This window comes from Panthera uncia, chromosome F2 (genome assembly GCF_023721935.1).
Source record: "Panthera uncia isolate 11264 chromosome F2, Puncia_PCG_1.0, whole genome shotgun sequence".
Lineage (NCBI taxonomy): Eukaryota > Metazoa > Chordata > Mammalia > Carnivora > Felidae > Panthera > Panthera uncia.
This window is the reverse complement of record NC_064812.1, coordinates 49578091-49604821: the sequence shown is the minus strand read 5'-3', so window position 1 is coordinate 49604821 and position 26731 is coordinate 49578091. Positions and strand designations below refer to the sequence as shown.

General features: G+C 36.4%; 1 protein-coding gene across 2 annotated transcripts in view; it reads left to right on the top strand.

The window, feature by feature from the left end:
- The first annotated feature begins 12279 nt into the window (after window positions 1-12279).
- Window positions 12280-26731, top strand: part of LRRCC1 (leucine rich repeat and coiled-coil centrosomal protein 1) — a 47416-nt gene continuing 32964 nt past the window's right edge. The window contains exons 1-6 of one of the 2 annotated variants that reach the window (XM_049633216.1): window positions 12280-12453; window positions 14788-14993; window positions 15294-15359; window positions 19998-20165; window positions 23066-23241; window positions 23338-23544. In XM_049633216.1, coding sequence (XP_049489173.1) covers window positions 12365-12453; window positions 14788-14993; window positions 15294-15359; window positions 19998-20165; window positions 23066-23241; window positions 23338-23544 — 912 coding nt within the window. In that variant the 5' untranslated portion in view covers window positions 12280-12364. The remainder of the gene's footprint in view (window positions 12454-14787; window positions 14994-15293; window positions 15360-19997; window positions 20166-23065; window positions 23242-23337; window positions 23545-26731) is intronic. The other variant, XM_049633217.1, reaches the window with a different exon arrangement.

Sequence of the window (26731 nt, the reverse complement as noted above, 5' to 3'; positions counted from 1 at the left end):
CTTGGGGCACCTGGGTGGCTCAGTTGGTTAAGCTCCAACTTCAGCTTAGGTCACAATCTCATAGTTTGTGGGTTCAAGCCCCACGTCAAGCTCTGTGCTGACAGCTCAGAGCCTGAAGCCTGCTTCAGATTCTGTGTCTCCTTCTCTCTCTGCCCCTCCCCTGCTCATGCTGTCTCTCAAAAATAAATAAATGTTAAAAAAATATATATATACTATGAATGGTCTAATTTTTTTTTTTTTTTTTTTTTTACGGGAGAGCTAAAATACCTAGGGAAAATATCCCCAAATGTAGATTATTGCACTTATACTTATGGCTAATTTACTTCACTGATTTACTTATTGGTTAACATTTCCTTCTTAGAAGTCCTGACTCCAAAGGAAATCATGTCCTCAGGTATGGCTACACAGAACCAGAGGGAAGACACTGTCCCATTCTCATAAAGAAAGTAGCTCTCTAATACACAATATGTCTCTTTGCAAACCTTAAGAGAAACATGCTGCATTGGTTCATATTTGAGTTATCTATTTATTTAAAGATAAACATTTAAAAGTTCTAAGCAATCTTTAACTTTGAGTATATACTAAAGGGTAAAGTGTAGCAGCAAAAATAGGAATAAAAAAAGAATACAATAAATTAAATTGAATAGAATTGAATAAAAAATATAAATCAAGAGGAGAGTTATATAAAACATAATAACACAAATAGAAAATATTTAATTTTAAAATCTAGTGCCTCCAGGTAATTTATATATATTGTCTTTAATTGTCAAAACAACTTTCAGAAAATAGGCATTACTAACCACCATTTTTTTTCATGTTTATTTTGAGAGACCGGGGGGGGGGGGGGGGGGGGGGGGGGTGTGGGGCATGTGTGCATGTGTGGAGGAGGGGCAGAGAGAGAAGCAGACAGAGAATCTCAAGCAGGCTCTGCACTGTCAGCAAAGAGCCTGACGTGAGGCTCAATCTCACGAACCCTGGGATCATAACCTGAGCCAAAATCAAGAATTGGACAATTAACCAACTGAGCCACCCAGGCGCCCCACTACCCACCATTTTAAAGGTAAAGAAACAGGATAAGAGAAAGTTCAATCACTTGAATGAGCTCACAGAGGCAGTAAGTGATCAAGTTTGTATTAAAAACCAGTTTGTCTGAATCAAAACCCTACAGTTTTTCTACATCAAATATGTGTAAAACTAGATTTGCAGACTATTTTATTTCCAAACCAAAATACATAGCATTAGGACAATTGCTTATTCACATGGATGAAATAAAATTGGATTCCTAACTCACATCACATGCCATTAAAAAAAAAAAAAAATCCAGATGCAAGGCCTAAATGTGAAAAGTATACATTTTAAATTTAGAAATACTTAAGAGAATAAGTTTAATACATTAAAATAGGGATCAGCTAATTAAACCTAAAAAAGCACAAGTCATAAAAAAGATATAGACGGGGCGCCTGGGTGGCACAGTCGGTTAAGCGTCCGACTTCAGCCAGGTCACGATCTCGCGGTCCGTGAGTTCGAGCCCCGCGTCAGGCTCTGGGCTGATGGCTCGGAGCCTGGAGCCTGTTTCCGATTCTGTGTCTCCCTCTCTCTCTGCCCCTCCCCCGTTCATGCTCTGTCTCTCTCTGTCCCAAAAATAAATAAAAAACGTTGAAAAAAAATAATTAAAAAAAAAAAAAAGATATAGAATGTACACCTAAATTTTTAAATTTTCAAAAAAATAAGTATCATAAGCATAGTAAAAATACAAGCCACAAGCTAGCAAATTTGTGATTAAAACCAAAACAGATTGTGTAATGGCAGCAAAACAGAAGAGTAGTCAGCTCCAAGCTGTCATTGTCTTACAGAAATATCAAAAAACAAGCTGAAACTATCAGAACCAACAAGACAGTCATATTTGCCCCCAAAGGATACAATCCTTTAGTTCATATTGCAAAAAGACCAACTGAAGGTGAATTTCTCATATGTCACCATGGTTGGGAAATATTTATCTGCCAAATATTAACCCTTTGCTTCCACACAAACATCACCACCATCATTACTACTCTACCTCAGTAAACATCCCTCATTCATCACCACCTGACATACTATATATGCATGTGAATTTGTTTATTTATCTCTTCTGAGTAGAATACTTTGTCCTGACTAGAATATAAAAGGTCTTTATCTGTTTTGATCCTTCATATAGTAGGTGCTAGATAAATTTGTTGCATTTTAGGGGGTTCCAGAGATTTTGAGGCTGATCAAGAAAAAAAGATAAGATCAGGAGGTGGTGGTAGCACACATGAGCTTTATTTAAGCAACACTTGAGCTGGTTTGCATATAGAGGAAATCACTCACAGCATGAGACTTCCCAGAGGCCATGGCAAGCCACCATCCAAAAGGGGAGGAAGACAGGAGAATCCCTGGGGAAAAGGAGACTCCCAGATGGAGGGTTTGTATATTTAGGTGTTGTCACTCAGCAGCAAGTAGGCAGACTTGGAGGCAGAGAGCCCCTAAGGGCAGCAGTGGCTTGGGGTCTTTATTGCCCCGGGCTTACCTTACCTGTGGCTAACATAGGTTAAATGCAGTTTTACAGGGTACGCAAAGTAAGCAAGCTCTAAATGGCTAATAATATGTTTATTTGGACTATGTTTAAAACAACTGGATGTGTAAAAGTTTGAAGTAATAGGTCTTAGTCTGCTCTGAAGAAGTAAACAACCTAGGGTCCAATGTACAGAGACCACCTTTGGCTTATTATATAATATGCATGAAATGAACAACACAACAACAAAAATAAACAAAACACAAGTTAATTTCTCCATCGCTGATCCTGCTACAAAAGTAATGAATGAATAAATGTTTGAATTAATGAATACATGTTGGGTGGACTAATACCTATAGATTAAGTTAAATTAGAGGAAGAGTAGTTGCCTGTATACAATTAATACTAGATGGGTTTACATATATCCCCATGGACAATATAGATATACAAATTAATCCCAATATACGTTTCACATGTATGTTGTCACTCAACAGTACATCACTGATCCTACAATATGAAATTATTATCCTCATTTATAAAATGAGGAAATGTGGATCCCAAAGAAATAACACAACTTGCTATAAACCACGCCAAGAGTAAGTGACACAGTGGGATTCAAACCTTTGCCCACTTAAATGCAAAGTTTACATTCTTTCCATTAAACTACAATTTCTTCTCTTGGTACTCATCTACAAATTATTCTTTCAGAGTTAAATAGTATCAATGTTACACCCCCAGAGGAGACTTCTCTTCCCAGAACTTTTGAAACCTTCCTTTCTTAATTAGCTGTGACTAACTTGTTCACTGGCATACGTGATTTTTTAAAAAATAGTTAACATGTGAAACACTTTAACTCTGGCCTTAAAAGAAGTCACAAAATCGCAGGACAATTCACAAGTTAATCAGTCATTTATAAACCAAATTAGATTCAATAACAAAATGCTTGTGAAGGGATGAGATGGCTAAATTAAGGAAACCTTCCAGAAACATGGAGGGAAAGTGGAAAAAAAAAAAAGGCAATCCTTGTGAAGTTTCAAAATTACTTTTCAGGATTTAAAAAATGGAAAAAGGCAAAAAATCATGCAACTCCCAAGAGCAATAGAACTTTCCCATGGAAATATTTTAATATTTAGTGCCACAACAGGGACAGGAATCTTTGGGTCTTATATCAGTGGTATTAAAATATTCTTCACTGAACTTACCTGTATTCTGAGTATTTGAGCTGCTTGTGCCATGGTGATTATTCTTGCCATTCTTAATCACACAGGGCTGGGGATGATCTTCCCTAAAAGCAGAGGACCAATTTATTTTTTCAAAAGATTTCTTGGAGCCTCTGTTTCTCTCCTCAGTCTTTGGATCAAACTTTTTGTTTATCTTTTAAGAATGGCTGCTCATCAAACTTATTACTTACTATCTGGCTGTATAATTCAGCTTTTTTATGCAGGATTCTAGGTGTCCATGGAGCGGTAGTAGAGAGGCTAGAATACTAAATGGTAGAGGCACACAACAGAGGACTGTGAAAAAAGTAATTTTGTAAATTTATTTTATTGTTTACCTGTGTTAAGTAGTTTCTCATTGACGGTGACCATCAAGAACTTGAAGACATCATCATTAAAATCATTAAATCAAAATGTATAGTCATTTCAAATATAAAATCTTTTCACCTTCCAATTTAATTTTTGAAATCATACACATTTTAGAATAATTTTGTCAAGTTCCATAAAAGATTCAGTTGGGATTTTTACTGTGATGGATTTTTAGTTGAGGTATACATGGGGAGAACTGACATCTTTATAATAATGATTATAGCTTTCTCTAAATTAAACTTTTTTGGGAAAGAGAGGAATCCTTCTATAAGCTTTAGTGTTCTCCATAAAATTTTGCACATTTCCTGTTATACTCACTCCATAACCACTTATAATTATTTTGCTATGTCAGTTTAGAAAATCCAAGAGAATATATGAAGAAAACCACGTTGTCTGCAAAAGAAGCAGTTTATTTCTTCTTTTTAAATTCTTAAAACACATTTTTCTTTCTTACAACATTGGTTCATCTTAAAAGAGCAGGAATCCTTATCTTGCTCATCACTCTAATGAGCATACTTCCAATGTTTTATATTAATGATGATATTTGCTATAGGTGGGAGATGCCCTTTACTTAATTAAGGTATCATCATCTACTCTCAACTTGCTAAGATTTTAATTATGAGAGACTATTGAATATACCAAATGACCTTTTGCTTCTTTTAAGATGATTACATTTTCTTCTCTCATCAACTAATTTGGGGTATATTTTTCTCTTTTTCTAGCTTATTTTTTCTCTTTTTTTCTGTTAATCTAGATAACAGTTTATCAATTTTGTCTATCTTTTAAAAAAACCAACTCTTGGTTTTGTTGTGTTTTTTTCTATTGCTTTTCTAGTCTGTCTTTTTCTTCAGCAACCCATAATTTGTTCCCTCTGGTGTCAACAGGTACTGCTGTATCAGAGGCCAGGCCACGGAAGGATTCTCCATTGTTCTCCTTTCTTTCCTGTAAAGAAGTCTCAAGTTCTGCAACTTCTCCCTCTCTAGCAGAGCTGTACGGGGCATGCAGCAAGCCATTCTTTTCTGTTCCTTTGTTCTTAGCTGCCCTCACCAAACTACACCAGTTCCATCAGTGTTCCATGTGAGGTGACACAGAAACCAGCCCTTCAGACAGCTCCCAGAAAGGCCAGGACCTTCATCCTGAGTAGGCCAAAGGCTCTACTCTTGCCTCTGAGAGAGGCCAGGTGATCTCTTTTGGCACTGAGCTGTACTGGCTTTGGGAGGGGCTGAAGTAGATAAAGTCGAATTGTTCTTCTAAGACTTTTCAATGTGACTGTTCTTGGTTTGTACTAGTCTGAAGTATTGCAACTACTTAACTGGATTCTGGGCTCTTCCTAAAGGTATTTTGGGTATGTATCATTGTTAAATCAGTGTTTCTATGAGGAAATGAGGGCTGGAACTTCCTTTTCCACTATCTTGCTGATGTCATTCTCCTCTCTAGCTTACTGAATTAAAAGTTTGTTCATTAATTTTCAGTCTTCTGTTGTGTTACTGTTATGTAATAACTCATTCAAATTTCTAGCTTTCTCCTGAAATATTTTTGGCCAAATGCCACAGATCTTGATATGGATTGCTTCAATTACACAGCTATAAACTGTGATTTACATTTATTTAGGAGTATGATTTTCAAATGTCAAGTTACATACACTTTTTTTGATGAGCATTTCTTTATTTTGTTCGAGTACATTATTGTGGTCAATGAATGTAAACTGTTGGGAGGAAAAATTTTCCTCTACCCTTCAAAGATTCTTCCCATTGGTCTAAGAGTTAAATTGACATGATACAAATTAACAGAAGAAAATCAAATTTAATTTTGTATATATGGGAACCTCACAAACATGAGAGGTTCAAAGACAGAAAGATAAAATGAGGCTTATATTGCAATCCTGAAGCTAAGGAATGGAAGAGGAGCCTAGGGCTTCAAAGGAGAGGAGGTCAATGCACAAGGCAATAAGAAGAAGAACAGATGTTTGGTAACTGGATGGATATTTGCCTGCCATACAGATGGGCAATTCAGATAAAATGTATCTTCGGTCACAACTCTGATTCAGGAAAAGAACCCCCCGCAATTTAGATTGTTCTAGGTAGTTAAGGAAATGGCACATTTTGGGGAGACTTGTCCTAAATTCCTTCAGTCTCACCTTTAAAACTTTGAAGAAGTATCCAGAAGCCAAACTGATAGATAACTCCATAGCTCAAAGAATCAGCCTCAGTCTTGGGAATAGGTCAGTTCAGTTAAATAGTTGTGTCTCATTTCAGGAGGCAATCTTGCAGATGGGCTTCCAAAGTTAGGCCTATATTGTGCAAGCAATCAGGTAATTAATATGAAGCATCTCTATAGAATTAAAAGGAAAACAGAGGTTAATGGTTGGAGCAAAGTATAAACCTAGTGTCTGAGTGCTGCCAGTGAGATTTCTAGACGTCAGCCTTGAAGCATCTTCAGATAGAGTGATGGCAGACAGTGACAATCTGATAAATTTTCCTGGTTCGCAGTTTGAATGTCTCTGGTGATCTTTCTTAGTGGCCCATAGAGCAAAAGGCACAAAGATCGTCTAAATATGGTCAGTTGGGATGATTTCTCTGACATCAATATCATGTCATCTAGCTTCAGTTTGCAGGACTTCAGGAAAAAGGGCAGCTTTAGTTCTCAATGATTACAAGTCAAAAGAAGGGAGAAATTTGCAAATTTTAGTTTGGAGAGTCTTAGCCAGATACTTGAGGAAACCAAAATTCAGGATACAGTCCACTTTATAAGCAAAAAATAAACTGTCAAAGACAATGGAACTAGAATCTAATATCCACAAAGGTGTGCTATTGAATTTCATTTTTCTAAAATCACCCTCATTTCCACCAAAGATAGCCAAATTAAGACTAATTTGTTTGAAAAATAAGTCTGGTTTCAAAAAAACTTGGCCTGATTGTTTGCGTAAGTGCAGCAAGAATAGTGATTGACCATATAGGCTCTTTTTGTTTTAAGTTTATGTATTTATTTTGAGAGAGAGAGAGAGAGAGAGAGAAAGGGAATAAGCAGGGAAGGGGCAGAGAAAGGGGGAGAGAAAGAGAGTACCAAACAGGCTCTGCACTATCAGCATGGAGCCTGATGGGGGGCTCTATCTCACGAACAGCAAGATCATGACCTGAGTTGAATCCAAGAGTTGGACACTTAACCAACTGAGCCACAGAGGTGCCCTGGGCTCTTTAAAATCTGTTTTGCTAGAACTTTTCAGAAGGAATCTTCAGACTGAACTTTTAACAGTCTCTAAGGCAAAGAAGCTGAGCCAAACACTTGCTATCAGACTTGCCTACAATTATCTATATATGTGAGTAAATTCCTCTATTCTCAAGGATGCCAAAATATCCTGAGGTTACTGCAGCTGCAAGAAGTGACCTTCCTTTCTCACCTGGTAAGTACCCTAGAAGCAAGGTACCAGGCTGATTTTTCCAAGGGGCTTCATTGGCTCTGTAAAGTCAACTTTAGTTCCTTAAAGCTGTCCGGTCATATCTGAGTCTATGTATCTCTCTCAAAAACGACATTGTAGGCAAGTCTTGGCAATATAATCAATGTTTCCAATTATATCCTATTATAAAGAGAACACATTCTTATTGAACTTATGCAAATAACTATATTGCCATGAAGATAAGAAAACTCACTGAGAGTGTCCAAATTCTGGAGGGATCAAGTAGGGAGAAAAAGATAAAACCTTCATATTTGTTTACAAAAATATGTTTTACCAAATTGCTGTAAGTCATAGACAGCTTAAATGAAAATGTTTCCTTAAATCTGAAAAAACAAACATTAGAAAACCAGCAATGTTTCAAATAAGAAGTCATAAAAACTATAATCCTCTTCTTCAGTTCATTCAGTCCCATGTTATTAATTCTTGTTCTGCTTGAATCCAGTTTTCCCACCAGTTCTGGAAATTCTTACCCAGTTGAGTTATATGACCTTAAGTTTATCAGAAACCTATATTTGTCAAAAGTACTTTTCATGAATCTCGAGGATGAAGCACTTTTGCAGGGAACCTTCTATAAAAGCATCAGAGTAAAACAATAACTGTCTGTAAATGACCAAAGACTTTTAAAAAAATGTTCATCATTAGAGAACTGATGAGAACTCATTATAATGGACTTGACAAGGAAATGTGGTTATTTCCATGACACACAGTACTTCAATAATTAGCAGTACAAGTGATAACATTCATTATACCAGGACAAATCAAAATTTTAAGAATTTTATATACATTCTAGAACAGTTATATTAATAGTATTCACCCATATAATCTAACCTAAGAAAGTTTATCATCATTTATTTGACAGTGCTTCCCATGTAATTTAGCATACAAAATAAGTCTAACTAGTTTAACATCTCTCATTATAAGGAGAGAAAACAAATCTTTTGGGATGTTTCAGGGCCCTCTAGAATATGTCATATCTCAATAGTAAGTTCTAAATGAAAAAGACTTCAGTTAGAACTGAACAGACATGGGATTCTCTCTCTCCCTCGTTCCTGCCCCTTTCCCAGGCTCTCTCTTTCTCTCTCTTTCAAAATAAACAAATAATTTTTTTAAAAATTAAGAAAAAAAAGAAATTCGGATATCTAAAACATTCAATTTTTTGAGAACTAACTCTTCAAATATTCTGGATAAATAAAATATCACACCAAAAAAATACAAATTAAAAAATATTGTATATAATGGTTGACAAAGAGAGATATACAAGCACAGCATGTGTTTGGAGGGGGTGATATATACAATTAAGTAACTGGAATTCATGAGTAATGCAATATTTTCAAGGCCAGAGGTCACAAAGGGGATGATTCTATGGGCCCACATTACTGACCTGATATTCCGTAGTGAGATCCATATGTAGAAAGTCATTGTAAAATTTTAAAAGCTTTGGGTTTTTATCTTTAAGTTTACATATATTTAGTTGGTTAAAAAGCCATTGTGCATCTCATCTGAGAAATTAGCATAAAAGTGCTACATTGATTCGAATAGAAAAAGACAAATACAAATTATAGCATATAATACCACTATTCCATTTTGATCCCACAGGAATGCAGTAAAACACTAAAGGCTATTCAAAAACTATTAAGATGAAGAAAAAGGAGAAAAAAACCATAGCTGCCTTATACCCCACATCCAAATCAGTAAACAAAACTTATAAAATCTAACTTACTAACACCTCCTCAGGTGTTCTCACCTCATCATTCCTTCCCTTGTCCAGGCCTTCATTTTTCTCACTCAGTTTACTGCAACAACCTCCTAATTTATATAGTCACTTCTAATCTCCCTCCAAACCACCTCCACTCAGTCTCTAGAGATAATGTTATAAAACACAAATCTAGTCCTGTCACTCTCCTGCTTAATAAATACTCTGCTATCTTGTGTTCTTGCATCTCCTCCCAACCTCACTCTGACAACTGCTGCAACCAACACACCATCAATCCATCACTACCTTCCTTTACCAAATGCCAACTGATAAACAAACTGTTGCGGGTTCTCCAAGATCTGAGTCAAGCCTAACTTTCTATTCTCACCTCTTGCTTTGTCATTTGCACACACCTTCGTCCCACATCAGCCTTTCTAAATAAATATTCCCAGAGTAGACAGTATTCATTCTGTCTCCCTCACAATGCTAACTTGCTGCCCAGTCTGACTGCCTATCTCATCTTGATCTCACACTAATAAGACTGACTCCAAATATATGGCCCATTTTGCACCCACCCCATGAATACTTTATAGACAGCATGTAAAGCAAGTCCAAAACAAACTGAAGTGCCATTTAAAAATACAAAACTACAGACTACAGTAATTGAAAAGTGTTAATTACATATTATTTAGAATATTAATGATAGGCTCTTTGAAACTTAGGACTTAGGTCTCCTATAGAAACTTAGTTAACAAATTTTGGTGTGCACATAAAGAATTTCAAAGCAAAACTGCAGTTTCTAAGCATTTGTGCTAAACAACAACAACAATAACAACCAGACAAACGATAGAAGTAGTTCATCAAACTATCATTTTAAAAAGTCAATTCTTTTTTACTGAGAGAGAGCGCACACGTACAGAAGCACTCTAGTGGAGTGGGCGAGAGGGAGGGAGGGAGGGAGAGAGAGAGAATCTTAAGGAGTCTCCATGCCCAGGGCAGAGCAAAGGCAGGGCTCACTCTCATGACCCTAAGATCACAACCTGAACCGAAATCAAGTTGGAGGCTTAAACTGACTGAGCCACCCAGATGCCCCTAAAAAGTCAATTCTTGGGGCGCCTGGGTGGCTCAGTCAGTTAAGCGTCCGATTTCGGCTCAGGTCATGATCTCACGGTCTGTGGGTTCGAGCCCTGTGTCGGGTTCTGTGCTGACAGCTTGGAGCCTGGAGCCTGCTTCAGATTCTGTGTCTCCCTCTTTCTCTGACCCTTCCCTGTTCATGCTCTCTCTCTCTCTGTCTCAAAAATAAATAAACGTTAAAAAAAAATTTATAAAAAAAAAAAGTCAATTCTTAAGTGCTAAGATTTTTTAACTCCAGTGACCATAATCAATATATTAATTAATTATAATGTCCATGATTTTGGAGGAAAGATCCAATACATTTAATACCATTACAACATAATTTATTTCTTTTTAATTTTTTTTTTAATGCTTATTCATTTTTGAGAGACAGAGCGTGAGTGGGAGAGGGGCAGAGAGAAGGGGAGACACAGGATCGTTAGTAGGCTCCAGGCTCTGAACTGTGAGCACAGAACCCCTCCCAGGGCTCAAACCCACAACCATGACTTCACAACTGTGAGATCATGACCTGAGCCAAGGTTGGACACTTAACCAACTGAGCCACCCAGGCACCCATAACATAATTTGTTTCTTACATCAGTTATTTGTATTAGGTAAGACTATATAATACTCCTCCCCATTGAAAATCTGTATTTTAATGGATATTCAGAGATTAGTGACTTATCAATCATCTAATCCTACATAACACATTTCCGGAATTTACTGGCTTAATACAAAACACTTTATTTAACTACCATTTAACTACCATATTTTGCAATTTGGGATGGGTTCAGCTAAGCACTTCTGGGCTCATGTATGTATCTGTGTGCTGTGTGTCCTTAGCTAGAGTAACTTGTTTCTGCCCAGCACTAGAATTAAATGCATTGCCCCCCTCCAAAAAAAGGCAAAAGCAAGCCCAGAATCGAGGAACCGTTAAAGAGATTCTACCTCCATTTCTGGTTAGAAAGAGCTGCAGACATATGACAAAGCACATGATTAACAGGAAGTAGTGAATGGTGGCTACAAATTTTAGAACGTGATAGGTATAGCTAAACAGTAGGAGACCGATTAACATTTAAGACTGGAAATATCTTCAATATTAGATTAGAAAGTTAGGCTTTTATTTGACTGCTAATGAGGGACCACCAAAGAGTTTAGTTCAAGACAGTGACAGGTTCAGAGCTGACATACCTTTTGTCTCCATTTTTAAATATTCCCATGAGTTAGAGAGCAAGCCTACCAGGTGGCCTCTTCGACCTTCTGGTATTGTTTTGCTACCTGAAACGTCATTCATTTCCAGAATTCCCTTTGACCTAGTAAGACTCTGCTCAGTCATCAATAACTGTTTAGAAAACTTTCCCACTACCCACATCTCTATACATTTTTTACAAATGCTCCAGTGCTATTCCTAGCACTCACCCTGTTGCACGTCAATTGTTTCCTCCATTGAACTGTGAATGCTTCCAGGAACGAGAATGGGTTTCAACTTATTCCTCATGGCACAGGTAAGTGCCTGGCATATGTAAAGGCATCCCATAAATGTTTACTGACTGAATCAACAACAGTAGGTGCAATGGCCGGTGGGGGAACAACTAACTTAGTTCTGTAAAGACAAACTGCTATCAAATCGGCTTCAGAAGTCAGCCACCTAAAACGCAAAAATCATACAGAACAGCTTCAAAGGAAAAACTCATTCTTTCCCCAACAGCTACCACGCGGAATGATGTTTCCCTTTACGGCAAGTCTCGAGAGTTGCGCCCTAGATACCGTAAAAGGGAGGGAAGCCCTTGGGGAAGAAAATCAGGTTTCCCGCTTTGCGGCACCGTAAGGGCGGGAAAGTGCCCGGCTGTCGGTTGGAAGACGGGCGGGTGGGGGGATCATCGCCCCGCCCTCTCGGGCTGGACTTCCGCTCACCAAGGAGGCGTGTTCCGGGCTCTCCGACCCAGCTCAGGGCGCCGGTTAAGATCAAGGTTCCCGTCGCCGGTTCCATGGAGGCGCCGGTGGAGGCGGAAGTTGAAAATGGGGACGGCGACAGCAGCTGCGGGGACTTGTGCTTCATGGACAAAGGCCTGCGAAGGTAAAGGGTGCTGCTCAGCCAGAAGCAGCCCGCGCATTCCCCGGACGGCAGTTGTGGGTAGGTGGCTGCCTCGGTGCAGCGGAGGCGGCACAGCTTTACCCAGACCACACACAAATGCTGTCCGGCTTTCTCCCGCCTTAGAGCTGCAGAATTGCTCTGAAGTACCTCGTCCCACGAATTGTCCTTATTCCTTTCCACTTGGACTTCTGAGCAACCTGGAAACTGCCCTACGACCTGACTCTACCAGCCTTTAACCATCCTCCCTCCTTTACTGGTTCTCCTCGTTTTTCTAATTATTCTTTTTTTACTTGTTCTGTAATTGTTAGCATTCTCCGGTTCTGTCTTGTCTTTTCTGCTCCTTCTCTTACTTTGACAAAAAGTGGCACCGTGGTATCTCTAGCAGCTGTGGAGCGAAGTTTTACTGCTCTTCATTAGTTTTGCCTCAATTCTCTACACCTGCATTCTAATTTCTCCTTTGCATAACACTACGATACCTATATCCATATACTTTTTGAAAGTGCTAAACATCATATTTAGCTAGTCGTTTCCCTCTTTCATGTAGCCCGTTTATGCATGACATACTAAGTTCTTTGTTCTGCTTTACTGACTGGTCCTTGCCTACCTTTTCGGTCTCCCCTCTTAACCATTTCTTCATTTTACTCTATGATTAGCCATACTGCGCTACTGGCAGTTCCATAGTAGGCTTCTCTGTGCTTTTGCACATGCTGTTCCTTTGTGGCATGCCCTGCCATATGCAGAACCTTGCTGCTGATAATTAAACCATCTTGTTCTGGATTCTGATCTAGAATTTGCTACAAGACCCCAAGGAGATGTGTTTTAAAGGAATATTTACATTTATATTTAATAATAGCTGTTATTTACTGAATGCCATTTATGTGTACATATTATATACGTTATCACTAATCCTCACAATTATTCTGCAAGAGGGCAATTTTATAAGTGACAGGAGGCTTAAAGGATCTAAACAGCTCTTCAGCTTCACACAGCTTGTGAGTGATTAAGTTCAAATTTAAACCCTATTTCTGTCTAATTTCAGGGTCTGCTTTTTCTCCTGTACCACATTATCTGCAAAGTACTAATTTCCAAAAAGTAAAATGTGTCAGAAAATAAATGTACATCATTATGAGCATGTGTTAATAGCATAAGGCCTGGCACTAAATGATACCTCAGTAAATGACAGTAGCTAATTTTCTGCCACGAGTTATTAGGTGCTTCAGTCTGAATTCTAAGGGAGGAGCTGAATGATCTTATGGCATATTTAAAGTGTTTTTGTGTTTTAATTTTGAATTTGAAATTCTTGATGCTAATTTGGAAGCACACCAGAATCCCTTGTTTTTTATTTTACTCCCTGAGTACTAAACCTGCACTTTCACCAGTTAGGTTTCCTCTATGGTAGCTGCTACAGAACATAGAACAGATGCCTGTAACATTGTGTGTTCCTATTCCCAACTGTTCCTCCACCCAGCATCTCTGAACTATGTGCACTGTAGTTTTTATTCCTGGAACTACTATCTTCAGGAAAGGTTCTGGTAATAAATGGCAGTAATTGAGAGAATGAAGAGATGAGTTCTATTTAGAGAAGGTGCATTCCAAATTTATAGAAGGGAGGATGGAATTCACTAGAAATAGCACTAGAAATAGACTTTCACTACAGATAACAATAACGAATGGTTTCTTTTGAAACCAACTACTTTCTGGTTAAATAGCTGTCGGAAATGGTAAATAAGGCAAGATTATAAACTCCAGTGCCAGATCTGGATTTATACTGCCTCAGGTAATAACTATAGGAACTTGGACAACTTATTTAATATCTGCAAACTTCAGTATCTTTATTCAGTATCTCAGAATACTGAGGATATTCAGTATTCTCTGCAATACTGGTTGCTGAGAATTGTTGTGAGGGTTAAATGAAATGAAGAAACTGGGGGTTAGAGAGGTTAACTCACTTAAGTAATTTAGCAAAAGAAAATGGTAGAATGCAGATTTGAACTGGGGTATTATGATTCCAGGGCCTTTACAATTACAGCCTTCATTATATGCTGATGTATGTAGAAGCTAGAAATGCCTAGGGTCACTTGCCTCTGTTGAATGGATTTCTTGTTTATCTCTATGGTCCAAAATACTGATTAGTGGTAAGAAGCACTGTACCTTATGAGATATTAAAATGTTACCATAAGTAGGAAGGATTTCATTATAGAATGAGTAGAGCACATAATTATCATCTACATGGTATTTGGTTGATTTTAATTATTTGGTCATGATTTTAAAATCTGTTCCTTAATTATTTTTGATAACATATATTTTCTCTTGTAGCATATCAGAGTTATCTTTAGATTCAACCCTTCATGCCATCAATCTTCATTGCAATAACATCTCAAAAATTGAAGCCATTGATCATGTTTGGAATTTACAACACTTAGATCTGTCATCTAATCAAATAACTCAAATTGAAGGGCTAAATACACTGACAAAACTATGCACTTTAAATTTGTCCTGCAATATGATCACAAGAATAGAAGGTTTGTAAGTGATTTTCATGTGATACTTTGCATAAAAAAGATGATTTAAATGCTTTTCTTCTTCCCAAAAGAATGGAATAAAATATAAACCTTTGAAAACTGAGCCTAACTTTTACTACATAAAGAGTTTTCTTCAAGAAAAGTTATCAGTTTTTTAAGTATTTTGTAAAATGCCAATAAAATTGATTTCACTGCTATCTGACTGGATTTGCTTCAAACTGTCTGAAATAGCAATACTGTGTAGCTCTAAATAATTATTTTAATTCCTTAAAGGCTTTATTTTATTTTATTTTATTTTAGGACTTGAAACACTAATTAATCTGACTAGATTGAATTTATCTTATAACCACATCAATGATCTTAGTGGTAAGTAGATAATCTTATATTTTCTATAATGCTGAATGTTTGCTACACGTGATGAATTAGGCTGAGCTCAGCATGCTGAAAACTGAATAATCCCATTTTTGACCAAAATATCATCTAGAGAGTGTACTTCAGTCATAATTCTTTTTTTTTGGTGCCAAAGCTACAGCTAAAATAAAAAAATAGGAACATAAACTAGGGTGCTCGGCAACAGAAAAAACTTGGATGGGAAAGACTTAGTTTGGGAGAATAATAATGTTTTAATCGTAAATAAGTAATATACTATCATATAAAGAAGAATGGTTATAATAGAACTTTTTACAATGATGAAAATATTATATATCTATGCTGTGTGGTATGACAACTAATTGCCAGATGTATCCTTTTGGAACACTTAAAATGTGGCTAGTGCAGTGAGGAACTAAATTTGCAATTTAATTTTAACTTAATTTTAAAAAGCCGTATGTGGCTAGTGCTAAGATATTGGGCCATATGGGTATACAGCATTCTAAAGGCTATTGCGAATTGAAGATCAAATAATTTTTTTTCTTTTTGACTTTTAGCATGTCTACAAAGTTAAACATTGTTACCTATTTTTAATTGAGTAAAGTGATACACTGATAAAATGAACAAAGTTTCATGATTATTCTTAGAATTATCTGTTAGAACTGGCGGATTTCTTCTAATTATCTTCACAATTCTATCAGTATTTGAAACAATTTTATTCATGTGTTTATTTTTCTCCCAGTACTACAAAAATACTGCCCTATGCCAGGTAGTTCATATACAGAAAATTAAAGAGAACCCTACCATTAAGCTGGAATGGCAAGAATATTTTAATTTTTTAATGTTTATTTATTTTTGAAAGAGAGAGAGAGACTGAGTACGAGTGGGGGGAGGGGCAGGGAGAGAGGGAGACAAAATCCAAAGCAGGCTCCAGGCTCTGCACTATCAGCATAGAGCCTGATACATGGCTCAAACCCACGAACTGTGTCATGACCTAACCTGAAGCTGGACGATTAATCAACTGAGCCACCCAGGTGCCTCAAGAATACTTTAATTTTTTAAAACCTTTTTTCCCTGGGATGCCTGAATGGCTCAGTCAGTTGAACATCCCACTCTTGGTTTCGCCTCAGGTCATGATCCCAGGGTCTTGAGATAGAACCCTGGGTTGGGCATGAAGCCTACTTGAGATTCCCTCTTTCTCCCACTGCCCCTCTCTCCTGCTTGCTCTTTTTCTCTCTCCAAAAAAAAAAAAAAATTAAAAAATAAACGTTTTTTCCCAAAGATGTGAAAATATTAGAATTGAGTATTAACCCTAGCTTTGTCACTGCTACATGCTGTTGAGCAAAGTATATTATTACTATTTGGATGCAGTTTCCTTATCTGAAGAATGTGACTCTTGGATAAGATTTGCTCGTTCATTCACTCAACAAATATTTATTGACGATCACTATATCACATACTGTTCTATAGTGATGAAAAACAACAACAACAAATAGATTAGGTTCTGGTCATAGGGCTTACATTGTAGTGAGGAAGAAAAACAAAAAATATGATTATGTCAACCCCTTGAAAATAAGCAAAAGATTTGAGCAGACGCTTCCCCAAGAGGATATCCAAATGGCAAATAAGCACATGAAAAATATATGTATATATTTAGCATCCTTAGTGATTAAGAAAATGCAAATTACAATTGTAATCAGATCTACTTCATACCTGCTAGAATAGATAGTTTTAAAAACTTACAGTACAAAAGACTGGTGAGATTGTACAGCAGCTAGAACTTGCATACACTATGGGGAGAACTGAAATGATACAACTATTTTGGAAAGCAGTTTGAAGGTTTCTTATAATCTTAAACATACACTCACCATATAATCATGCAGTCCTTCTAGGTATTTACCTAAGAGAAATGAAAACATGTCTATTCAAAACCCTGTACATGAATGTTTATATGATTATATAGCTGTTTATATAATGATGTTTATATGATTCTTTATAATCTCCCCAAACTGGAAACAGTCTATACGTTTACCACTTAGTAAACAATAAACAAATAATAAACAAATTGTGATTCATCCACATGATGGAATATGCTTGGGAGCAAAAAGGAATGAACTATTGATACATGCAGTCATATGGATAAATCTAAAAAGAAATAGGCTAAGTGCAGGGAGTAAGACACAGAAGGTTGCACTGTATGATTTCATTTATATGGCATTCTGACAAAGGCAAGTTTTAGTGGCAGAAATTAGATCATTAGTTGCCAGGGGTTGAAAATGGGAACAGAGACATGTTGATTGGAGGGATGGAAATGTTCTGCATCTTATTATAGTAGTGGTTATACAACTGTATATGCTTGTTAGAATACATTGATATGTATACCTAAAAAGAGTGTGTTTTAGTGACTTCATATCAGATTGTAATAAGGAGTATGAAGAAAATATAGGAAACCATGTAAGTTCTAATGGATAATTCTTAGAATGATAATATTTTATGTGTTCAATAAATAAAGGCACTTTATATAAGAGCATGCAAAAACAGTAAGGCACCTCACCTTCAAGCCTGTCCTGATAAAAGAACAGAAAGAAGGGTAATGTGCTAGAGCATAGTAATGAGGGGTTAATGTGCTAAGAAAACAGATGAGAAAGTAGGCAAAGGCCAGATCACAGCTTCATACTCAGGGTAAAAGTTTGCATATTATTCTAGGTGCAATAGGAAGCCATAGGAGGGCTTTAAACAAGTAAGTGATATATGTGCTTTTAAAGGATCGCTTTGGGGGCGCCTGGGTGGCTCAGTCGGTTGAGCGTCTGACTTCAGCTCAGGTTGCGATCTCACGGTTCGTGAGTTCAAGCCCTGTGTCAGGCTCTGGGCTGATGGCTCAGAGCCTGGAGCCTGCTTCCGATTCTTTGTCTCTCTCTCTGCCCCTCCCCCATTCATGCTCTGTCTCTCTCTGTCTCAAAAATAAATAAACATTAAAAAAAAATTAAAAAAAATAAAGGATCACTTTGGTTGCTGAGTAAGAATGAATGTTAGAAGGATAGGAGTGGAAGTCAAGTGATTGGTTAGGAGAGACTCGGACTAAGGTGGAAATAGTGTAGAGGAGCAAATGGATATATTTTGGGGGTAGAGTTCATAGGATTTGCTGATGGATTGAGATAAGGAAATGAAGAAAAAAGGAATCAAAGGTAATCAGCTGTGAGTTTTTTCTGTAGTTACAGGCGGATGATGGTACTGTGTGGGAAAGATTGGGGGAAAAACCAGAGTTGAGGGGGTGAGACGTAAGGATTCTGTCTTAAATTTGAGAACCCTATTAGACATACGTGTTTATGTATTTGTATAACGTGCAGTTTAGAGATTGGGAATCATAGTTGGAGTTGTAGATTTGGCACATCAATGGTATTTGTAACCATGAAACTGTAGGACATCCTGGAAAGCATATGAATAGAGAAGGCAGACCAGGAATGAGCCTTTAAAATTGAAAAGTAAGAGGAACATAAAGTTAAAACATGAGAGGAAGAACCAGTAACGTGGAACAAGGACTTAGAAACGTCACAGGAAATTAAGAAGAAATGCTGAGTACTTACAAGAACGCATGAGAGAAAATCTGATCTTGTAGAGAGTTGTCAGAGAAGACTTTTCTGAGGACATGAGGGATGAGTTGAAGTCAGTGATGAGGACTGTGAACAAAAGAGGCAACCCTGTAAGGAACAGAAGTAGAAATTAGCCCAATAAAGATGGAGAAGAGAAGAGTATACCAGTCAGGTTGAAGAAATTGAAGGGAAAAAAAAAGGTGGGTAAAGTTGAATTTATATATGGAGAGTACTAAACCAAGCAAAATTGTATATAAGACCTCAGGAGGAACAATATAGAGTACACCTCTGAATGGTCTTTCCAAAAGAAGGGAGACTAGGGCATTCATCCACTGACAGTCCCCCTTCTGTTGGGAATATCCCTGGAGGTTTTAACTCCCTTACATTTCCAGGCTGCACCTTTGCTCAAAAGCTCCATTTTGAAGGGAGCTCTGAGGCAAGAAAAGAGAAACATGAAGTGCTCCGGGGAGACACTGGCAGTGTACATGGCCGCATTCATCACAGCTGCAGCTCAAGTCCGAGGCTGGTCAATGAGAATGGTACCAGGCAGCAGTCGCCTCTGCTACAAACCTAGTTCCTAACATTACCATGCTCTAGGTGCACTCATGTAAGAATTAGTACCAGGGAACGAAATCAAAGGGGTGCTATTTGTATTTTATGCTCAAACCAACAAAATTGAAGGATATTGCAGTGTTTGCTTATGTCTACTAATCAAAAATATGTATTGATCGAGAGCCTTAAGTCATGCCTTTATGCTTCTCATAGAAGTACATAACATTGGCCTTGGGAGGTACATTGTTGTGTTTGAAGAAAACCAGAGACCTCCAGGCTAGGGCCTCAAAGAGATGCTAAACCTGTGTTCCTTCAAAACAAAAATTGACTTTACGGATACCTTATTTATTAGCTGTAGCTATATGCAGAGTCTTATTAATGCTGCTCCTTTGTCTCAATATCTAACCCATGTAAAAATTATTTTTTAATTAGTTCTTGGAAAAATGACTTTGGTGGTATCAAAAAATTTGTTTTTTTTCCCCCCGTACTCCAGGTTTGATCCCCCTTCATGGAATTAAACATAAACTCAGATATATTGACTTACATAGTAATTGTATAGATAGTATCCATCACTTACTTCAGTGTATGGTAGGATTGCACTTCTTGACTAATCTCATTTTGGAGACAAATGGAGAAGATAACCCTGTCTGTCGTGTACCAGGTATGAGCAATTAATTTAATACTTTTTGTAATAGTTAATATTCAAAGATCCTTTATTTCCAGCAACTGGTGTTGATGACCTCCTTTTATTTGTCTTAAGCTTTGCAACTTTTTATTACATGTTTGGAAAAAACCATAATCGCAAATAATTTTTAAGACAAATTGCCATTAAAAGAACACAGGATGAACAGATAAGTAATTCTATATAAACAGCTTTATGCTTGATAAGTGAATGCCTCAAAATTAAATTATGTTATGTTATATTCTTACAGTATAATGCTGTGCAGGCATAAAAAAATAAAAAACAGAATCTTTAGCTACTGGTATGCACTTATCTCCAAGATATACTGTTAAGAGAAAGAAAAGCAAGCCGATTACAAAACATTGCAAATAATAGGTTGCCATTTGTACGCAAAGGGTAACGTGTGTATTTGCTGAGTATATATGTAAAATATCTAGAAGGCTACACCAAAAACTGGTAATAATGGCTAACTCCGGTATTAAGTAGCTGGAGGTCAGGAAATGCAGAAATAGTGGAAAGGGTAGCTGCAAATCAGGAAATGTTAGGAAAATTTTTTCCTGTATACTTTTTCTTTTTTTTTTCTTTTTTTTTTTTTTTTAATTTTTTTTTTAACGTTTTATTTATTTTTGAGACAGGGAGAGACAGAGCATGAACAGGGGAGGGTCAGAGAGAGGGAGACACAGAATCTGAAACAGGCGCCAGGCTCTGAGCTGTCAGCACAGAGCCCGACACGGGGCTCGAACTCACGGACCAAGAGATCATGACCTGAGCTGAAGTCGGACGCTTAACCGACTGAGCCACCCAGGCGTCCCTCCTGTATACTTTTTAAATTTTATCTGTGAATGTGTTAAATAATTAATAAATAAATGATTTTTGTAAGAAAGAAAGCTTAAACTGAATATAATATATAGAAGACACTGCTGAAATGCCATTTGAGCTAATTCAGAATCCCTGAAAGCTGGCAAATACAAAGCAGACCAGACTGCAGTTTCTAGAACTCACTAATCTCAAGTTGCTTAACCAAGCAATAAGATGACAAATGTAGAATATGAATATATATTCTAAAGATCTGCTTGGGTAGAAGTTGGCTATAGAGTTGGCTTCATTCTGTTATTAATATGCAACTGTATGAAGGCTTTTCCCAGAATGGAAACCTGTTTTGATAATTTTACTTCAGACAAGAATATAATAGATTTGAGATTAACTATTTTCCTCAGGCGATATAATATAGAGTCTCCCTAACAATCAGGATAGTGAACTTCAGTTTTCTTTTCTTGAAAGGAAACCTTATTGCTAAAACAACTTTATTTTTTCTCTACTTACCCAAGTTGGATTTTTTCTTAACAGTTTGTCTTAAGAGTCTCTAGTTACTACAGTTTGAACCTTTGTTTTTCACTTTATTTGATGAGGTACTATAACATGATTGCCATCCCCCTAGAATTGAAGGGATACTTATTACTAAAATTACTTAATCTCCCTTCAAAATTTCTAGTATTAATTTGCCAGACCTCCTTCTTTATTTTGGAGTTTTCCCAACCATTTCATTGCCCTTTGTTTAAAATTATGGTTAAGTAAAATTAAAGTGTTTCTTTTAGCCAAAACACAAATTAATGGTGATTTATCAGATTTCTCATATTTAATTGTACTTAGGGAAAATAAACATATTCTTGAATAGTTGATACATTGCCTATCTTAATCTTAGTTATATGTAATTTAAGGGGGACAGTTGGGGATGTTTAATTGTACTAATGCTTGAGGCTTCATTAGCAAAATTCTGGATTTCTGGTTGTTACCCACATTACCTGATTTATATTTATACTAATCATATTACAAATAAAAGACATGTTTGGCTTTCTGTTCAGAATAAACTGTTACTTGGGAATGCAAGCTGGTGTAGCCACTCTGGAAAACAGTATGGAAGTTCCTCAAAAAACTAAAAATAGAACTACCCTACGACCCAGCAATTGCACTACTAGGCATTTATCCAAGGGATACAGGTGTGCTGTTTTGAAGGGACACATGCACCCCCATGTTTATAGCAGCACTATCAACAATAGCCAAAGGATGGAAAGAGCCCAAATGTCCACTGATGGATGAATGCATAAAGAAAATGTGGTGTGTATATATATATATATATATATATATATATATATATATATATATATATATATACAATGGAGTATTACTTGGCAGTCAAAAAGAATGACATCTTGCCATTTGCAACTATGTGGATGGAACTGGAGGGTATTATGCTAAGTGAAATTAGTCAGAGAAAGACAAAAATCATAGGACTTCATTCATATGAAGACTTTAAGAGACAAAACAGATGAACATAAGGGAAGGGAAACAAAAATAATATAAAAACAGGGAGGGAGACAAAGCATAAGAGACTTATAAATGTGGAGAACAAACTGAGGGTTACGGGAGGGGTTGTGGGAGGGGAGATGGCTAAATGGGTAAGGGGCACTAAGGAATCTACTCCTGAAATCATTGTTGTACTATGTGCTAACTAATTTGCATGTAAATTTAAAAAAATAAAAAAACAAGTTAAAAAAAAAAGAATAAACTGTTACTGGTATCATGCAGATATAACTTTAAAGCAATTTTATGAAAGATAAATCCAGCAATGGTGATTTTTAACTTTCTGATCTTCACCAGGAGGATTTTGTGGGATGGGTGGTGGGTACTGTTTGTTTGTTTTGTATTTAATGATTACATATTAGAGAAGGACCAAGGAGCTTTTATTACAAGTTTATTTGTTGCATTCCAGGACTAATTTTATCATTTAGATATATCTGGTAGCTGATAAATTTACTGTATTCTAGAAATAACTAACTTTTTAATGCCTGACTTTTCACTTTGAATATGTTGTTTCCAAGGGTACAGAGCAATTCTGCTCCAGACGTTGCCACAGCTTAGAATCCTAGATTGCAAGAACATATTTGGTGAGCCAGTAAATTTGTCAAAAATAAATTCATCACGCCTACAGTGCTTAGAAGGTCTTTTGGATAACTTATTTTCTTCAGATTCTCCACTAAATATAAGTGAAGATGAGGTATGGTATTGTTTTTTTTTTTTAATATAAAAGATAACTTCAAATTTTGACTAATAATATAAATTTAAAAGATTTTGGTTTGTTTCTGTATCATAGATAATTGATAGTATGCCAGTGGTAACACCACCCATCGATGAGATAGTTCCCTTGGATCAGTTTGCATCACCAACAGATACTGGTTTGACATCCTTTATATCTGTGTGTCCATCTTCTGAGCCGGAGAAAGTTAATCATGAAAACAATTTTAATAATGACATGAAACTTCAGAAAATAGATGATCAAATTTTACAGCTTCTCAATGACGTAACTATTTTTCCTATTTTTCTAAGCAGTGTGTTTGTTGAAAAAAATAGTTAAGAATATGTAAAATAAAAATACCATACAAGCTAACCAACTAGAAACACTTTACAGTTAACATATTGGTATGTATGTATTTTTTTCCTTTGCAGAAATAGGATTTGTAATAATAGTTTTATAATAGTAGTGGTAGAAAAAGGTAACACAATTTTTTCACTCATTTTCCTTTTTGTCCTTCAAATGTTTATTATGTAATTCCTTTGTTCTGCTGTACTTCATATTATTTCCACCCACCCACCTTTTATTTCAACCTTAAATAAACTCAGAACTCTTTGGACTCAATGTTTATTATCATACAGGATATGTGAATTTCTTTATTGTCTATTATCCTCTATTATCTGATTGCCTCTATTATGTTCACTTGTTTAATGATCAAAACCACTTCTAGAACTTAGAGCTGAATGACAAGTGAATTTACATAGTTCCTGCTTCAATTTCTGTTTACAGCAGACCCTCACCAGATTAATCTCTACTTTCCTGAGATATTAATTCTTTTTTTACCCCTACTACTGGTACCCTGGCTTTTAGAATATTTGAACTATGTGGATGAACTACAATTCCTAGATTTATTTTTGTTCAGGTCTCCAACCCTTGCTCTAGCATTCTTGGCTGTGATCTACAATAGCAGCTGTTTTCTTAAATATCACACCTCCCAGAATGCAGTAGATTATTACTTAACCCCTACCTGGATGTAAGGTAGAAATACTGTGGTACAGCCCAAAGAGGCTATTAGTCAAAAGTCTGTTTGACCTAGATATTTGTAATTAGATTTTAATCAAAAATTTTTCCTCCAAGTGAGGTGGGTGTGGGGAGTAGAAAACGCTAATGGACTTATGGTTCGAAAGATTTTTAATAATTCTGAATTGTTATCATACTTAAAATACTAACAGTGCTTCAATAAACAAGAGATCTACCTTAGGTCAGTGAATTAATAAGGATGTAAGGATTTTGTTTGCCAGAAATCTCTAGAGATTTCATTTGGGCCACATAGGTAGATCGTAATAGAACTGGGACAACAATGCCAGCCTATACATTCTTTGATATTGTTGATAACATGTCACTGAGCTTTCAGACGTCTCCATTTACTCAGATTTCATCGTACGTCTTTTCTAATGGCTGATTCTTCTACCAATGTCAGAACTTAGATTTAAGTTGAGTAACTTAAATATGAAGTGAACTTTTGCGGCTTTTCTTATGCCATCCTCCTTTCATTTTCACAACAACCCAATCAAGTAGATAGGGATTAACATATCATTCTTATTTTATGGAAAAGAAACTTGGGACTTGAGGCATCCTTATTAGTAAGAGAATTGAGCTTCAGACCCAAATCTCTAATAACCAGTCTGGTATTCTCTCCACCATCATGCTTTTTACTCAGTTATGGTGACAGTTCTTCCTACCTTGTAACCAAAAATAGGACTCTAGCTAACGGGGAAAAAACATGACTCATTGCTCCACATATTAAAAACAAAATTAGGTAAATAACTTCTTATCTGCTAATCTTGGTGTGGAAGGTAAACGTAAAATTTAATTTCAGTTGATGTATACACTCTGTTATTTCAAAAGTAGTAATTTATAAGTGAAGTCATTAAATTACTGAAAATGTGTTATACTACAATGATACTTTTAACTATGGGACTTAGAATTATTATACTGATTTTGAGAGTTCTCTGTGAAGACTTTTGTCTTTTAGTTTTTCCCTATCATTTTATGATGAAATTTTCAAATTTAGAGCAAACTTGAAAGAATTTATTAGTGAATACCAGTATACCCACCAACTAGATTCCGCCACCAACATTTTACTTTACTTATTCCATCATATATCTATCCATTTATTTATTTATCAAACTGTCTTATGACATGGGGCACCTGGGTGGATCAGTCAGTTGAGCATCTGACTCTTGGTTTAAGCTCAGGTCATGATCCCAGGGGTGTGGGATCGAGCCCCACGTCGGGCTCCCTGCCGAGCATGGAGCCTGCTTAAGATTCTCTTTCCTTCTACCCCTTTCCCTTGCTTGGGTGTGTGCTCTCTCTCTCTCTCTCAAATAAAAAAAATTAAAATAAATTTTGAAAAAGTACCTTATGACACATTTCAAAGTAAATTACATGTATTGGTATACTTCCCCCAAAACACTTAAGCATTGGTATACTTCCCCCAAAATAACTAACTATAGAGTTCAGTATTTTTTTTAACCATCATCTCTTTTGATGTAAAATATAGATGTGTGTTTTCCCTGAATTGACAGTATATATATATCTGTTACCCAAACTTCTAAGAAGATAAACATTACCGTGCTCAGCATTACCCTTTCTCACTGTCTTCTGATCCCCCAAGGCAATCACTTTTCTCACTTTTTCATCATAGATTATTGAATGCTTCTTCCAGAACCTAATATAAATGCAGTCATACAGTATATATACTCTTTTGTGTAAGGTCTCTTTCACTCAGCATAACTTTTTTTTTTTCTTAATGTTTATTTTTGAGAGAGAGAGACTGAGACAGAGCACAAGCAGGGAAGGGGCAAAGAGAGAGGGAGACACAGAATCTGAAGCATGCTCCAGCCTCTGAGCTGTCAGCACAGAGCCCAACATGGGGCTTGAACTCAAGAATGGTGAGATCATGACCTGAAGTCGATCGTTTAACCCACTGAGCCACCCAGGCACCCCACACTCAGCATAACTTTGAAATCATTCTATATATGTCTTTCTATTATTTAGATCTTTTTCATTGCTCTCAGCAGTAGTTTTAGTATACAAGTTTTGCATATCTTTTATTAAATTTATTCCTAAATGTTTTATGTTTTACAGTATCACAAATCAAACAGTTTTTGTGGTTTCAGATCCCATGATTGCTGCTTATTTGTGAAATATAATTTATGTGTGTGTATATATATATATGTATATATATATATACACATATATACATATATACACACACACACATATAGCGCTTGGGTCCTGTGACCTTGGTAAATTTACTTATTAGTTCTAGTACTTGTTTTTATATTCCTGGTGATTTTCTACATAAATGATCATATGGAGACAGTTTTCTTTCTTCTCTGATCTTTATGCTATTCCTTTTTGCTTTGTTGCAAGAGCTAGGATCTCCATTGCGATACTGATGATAAATAGT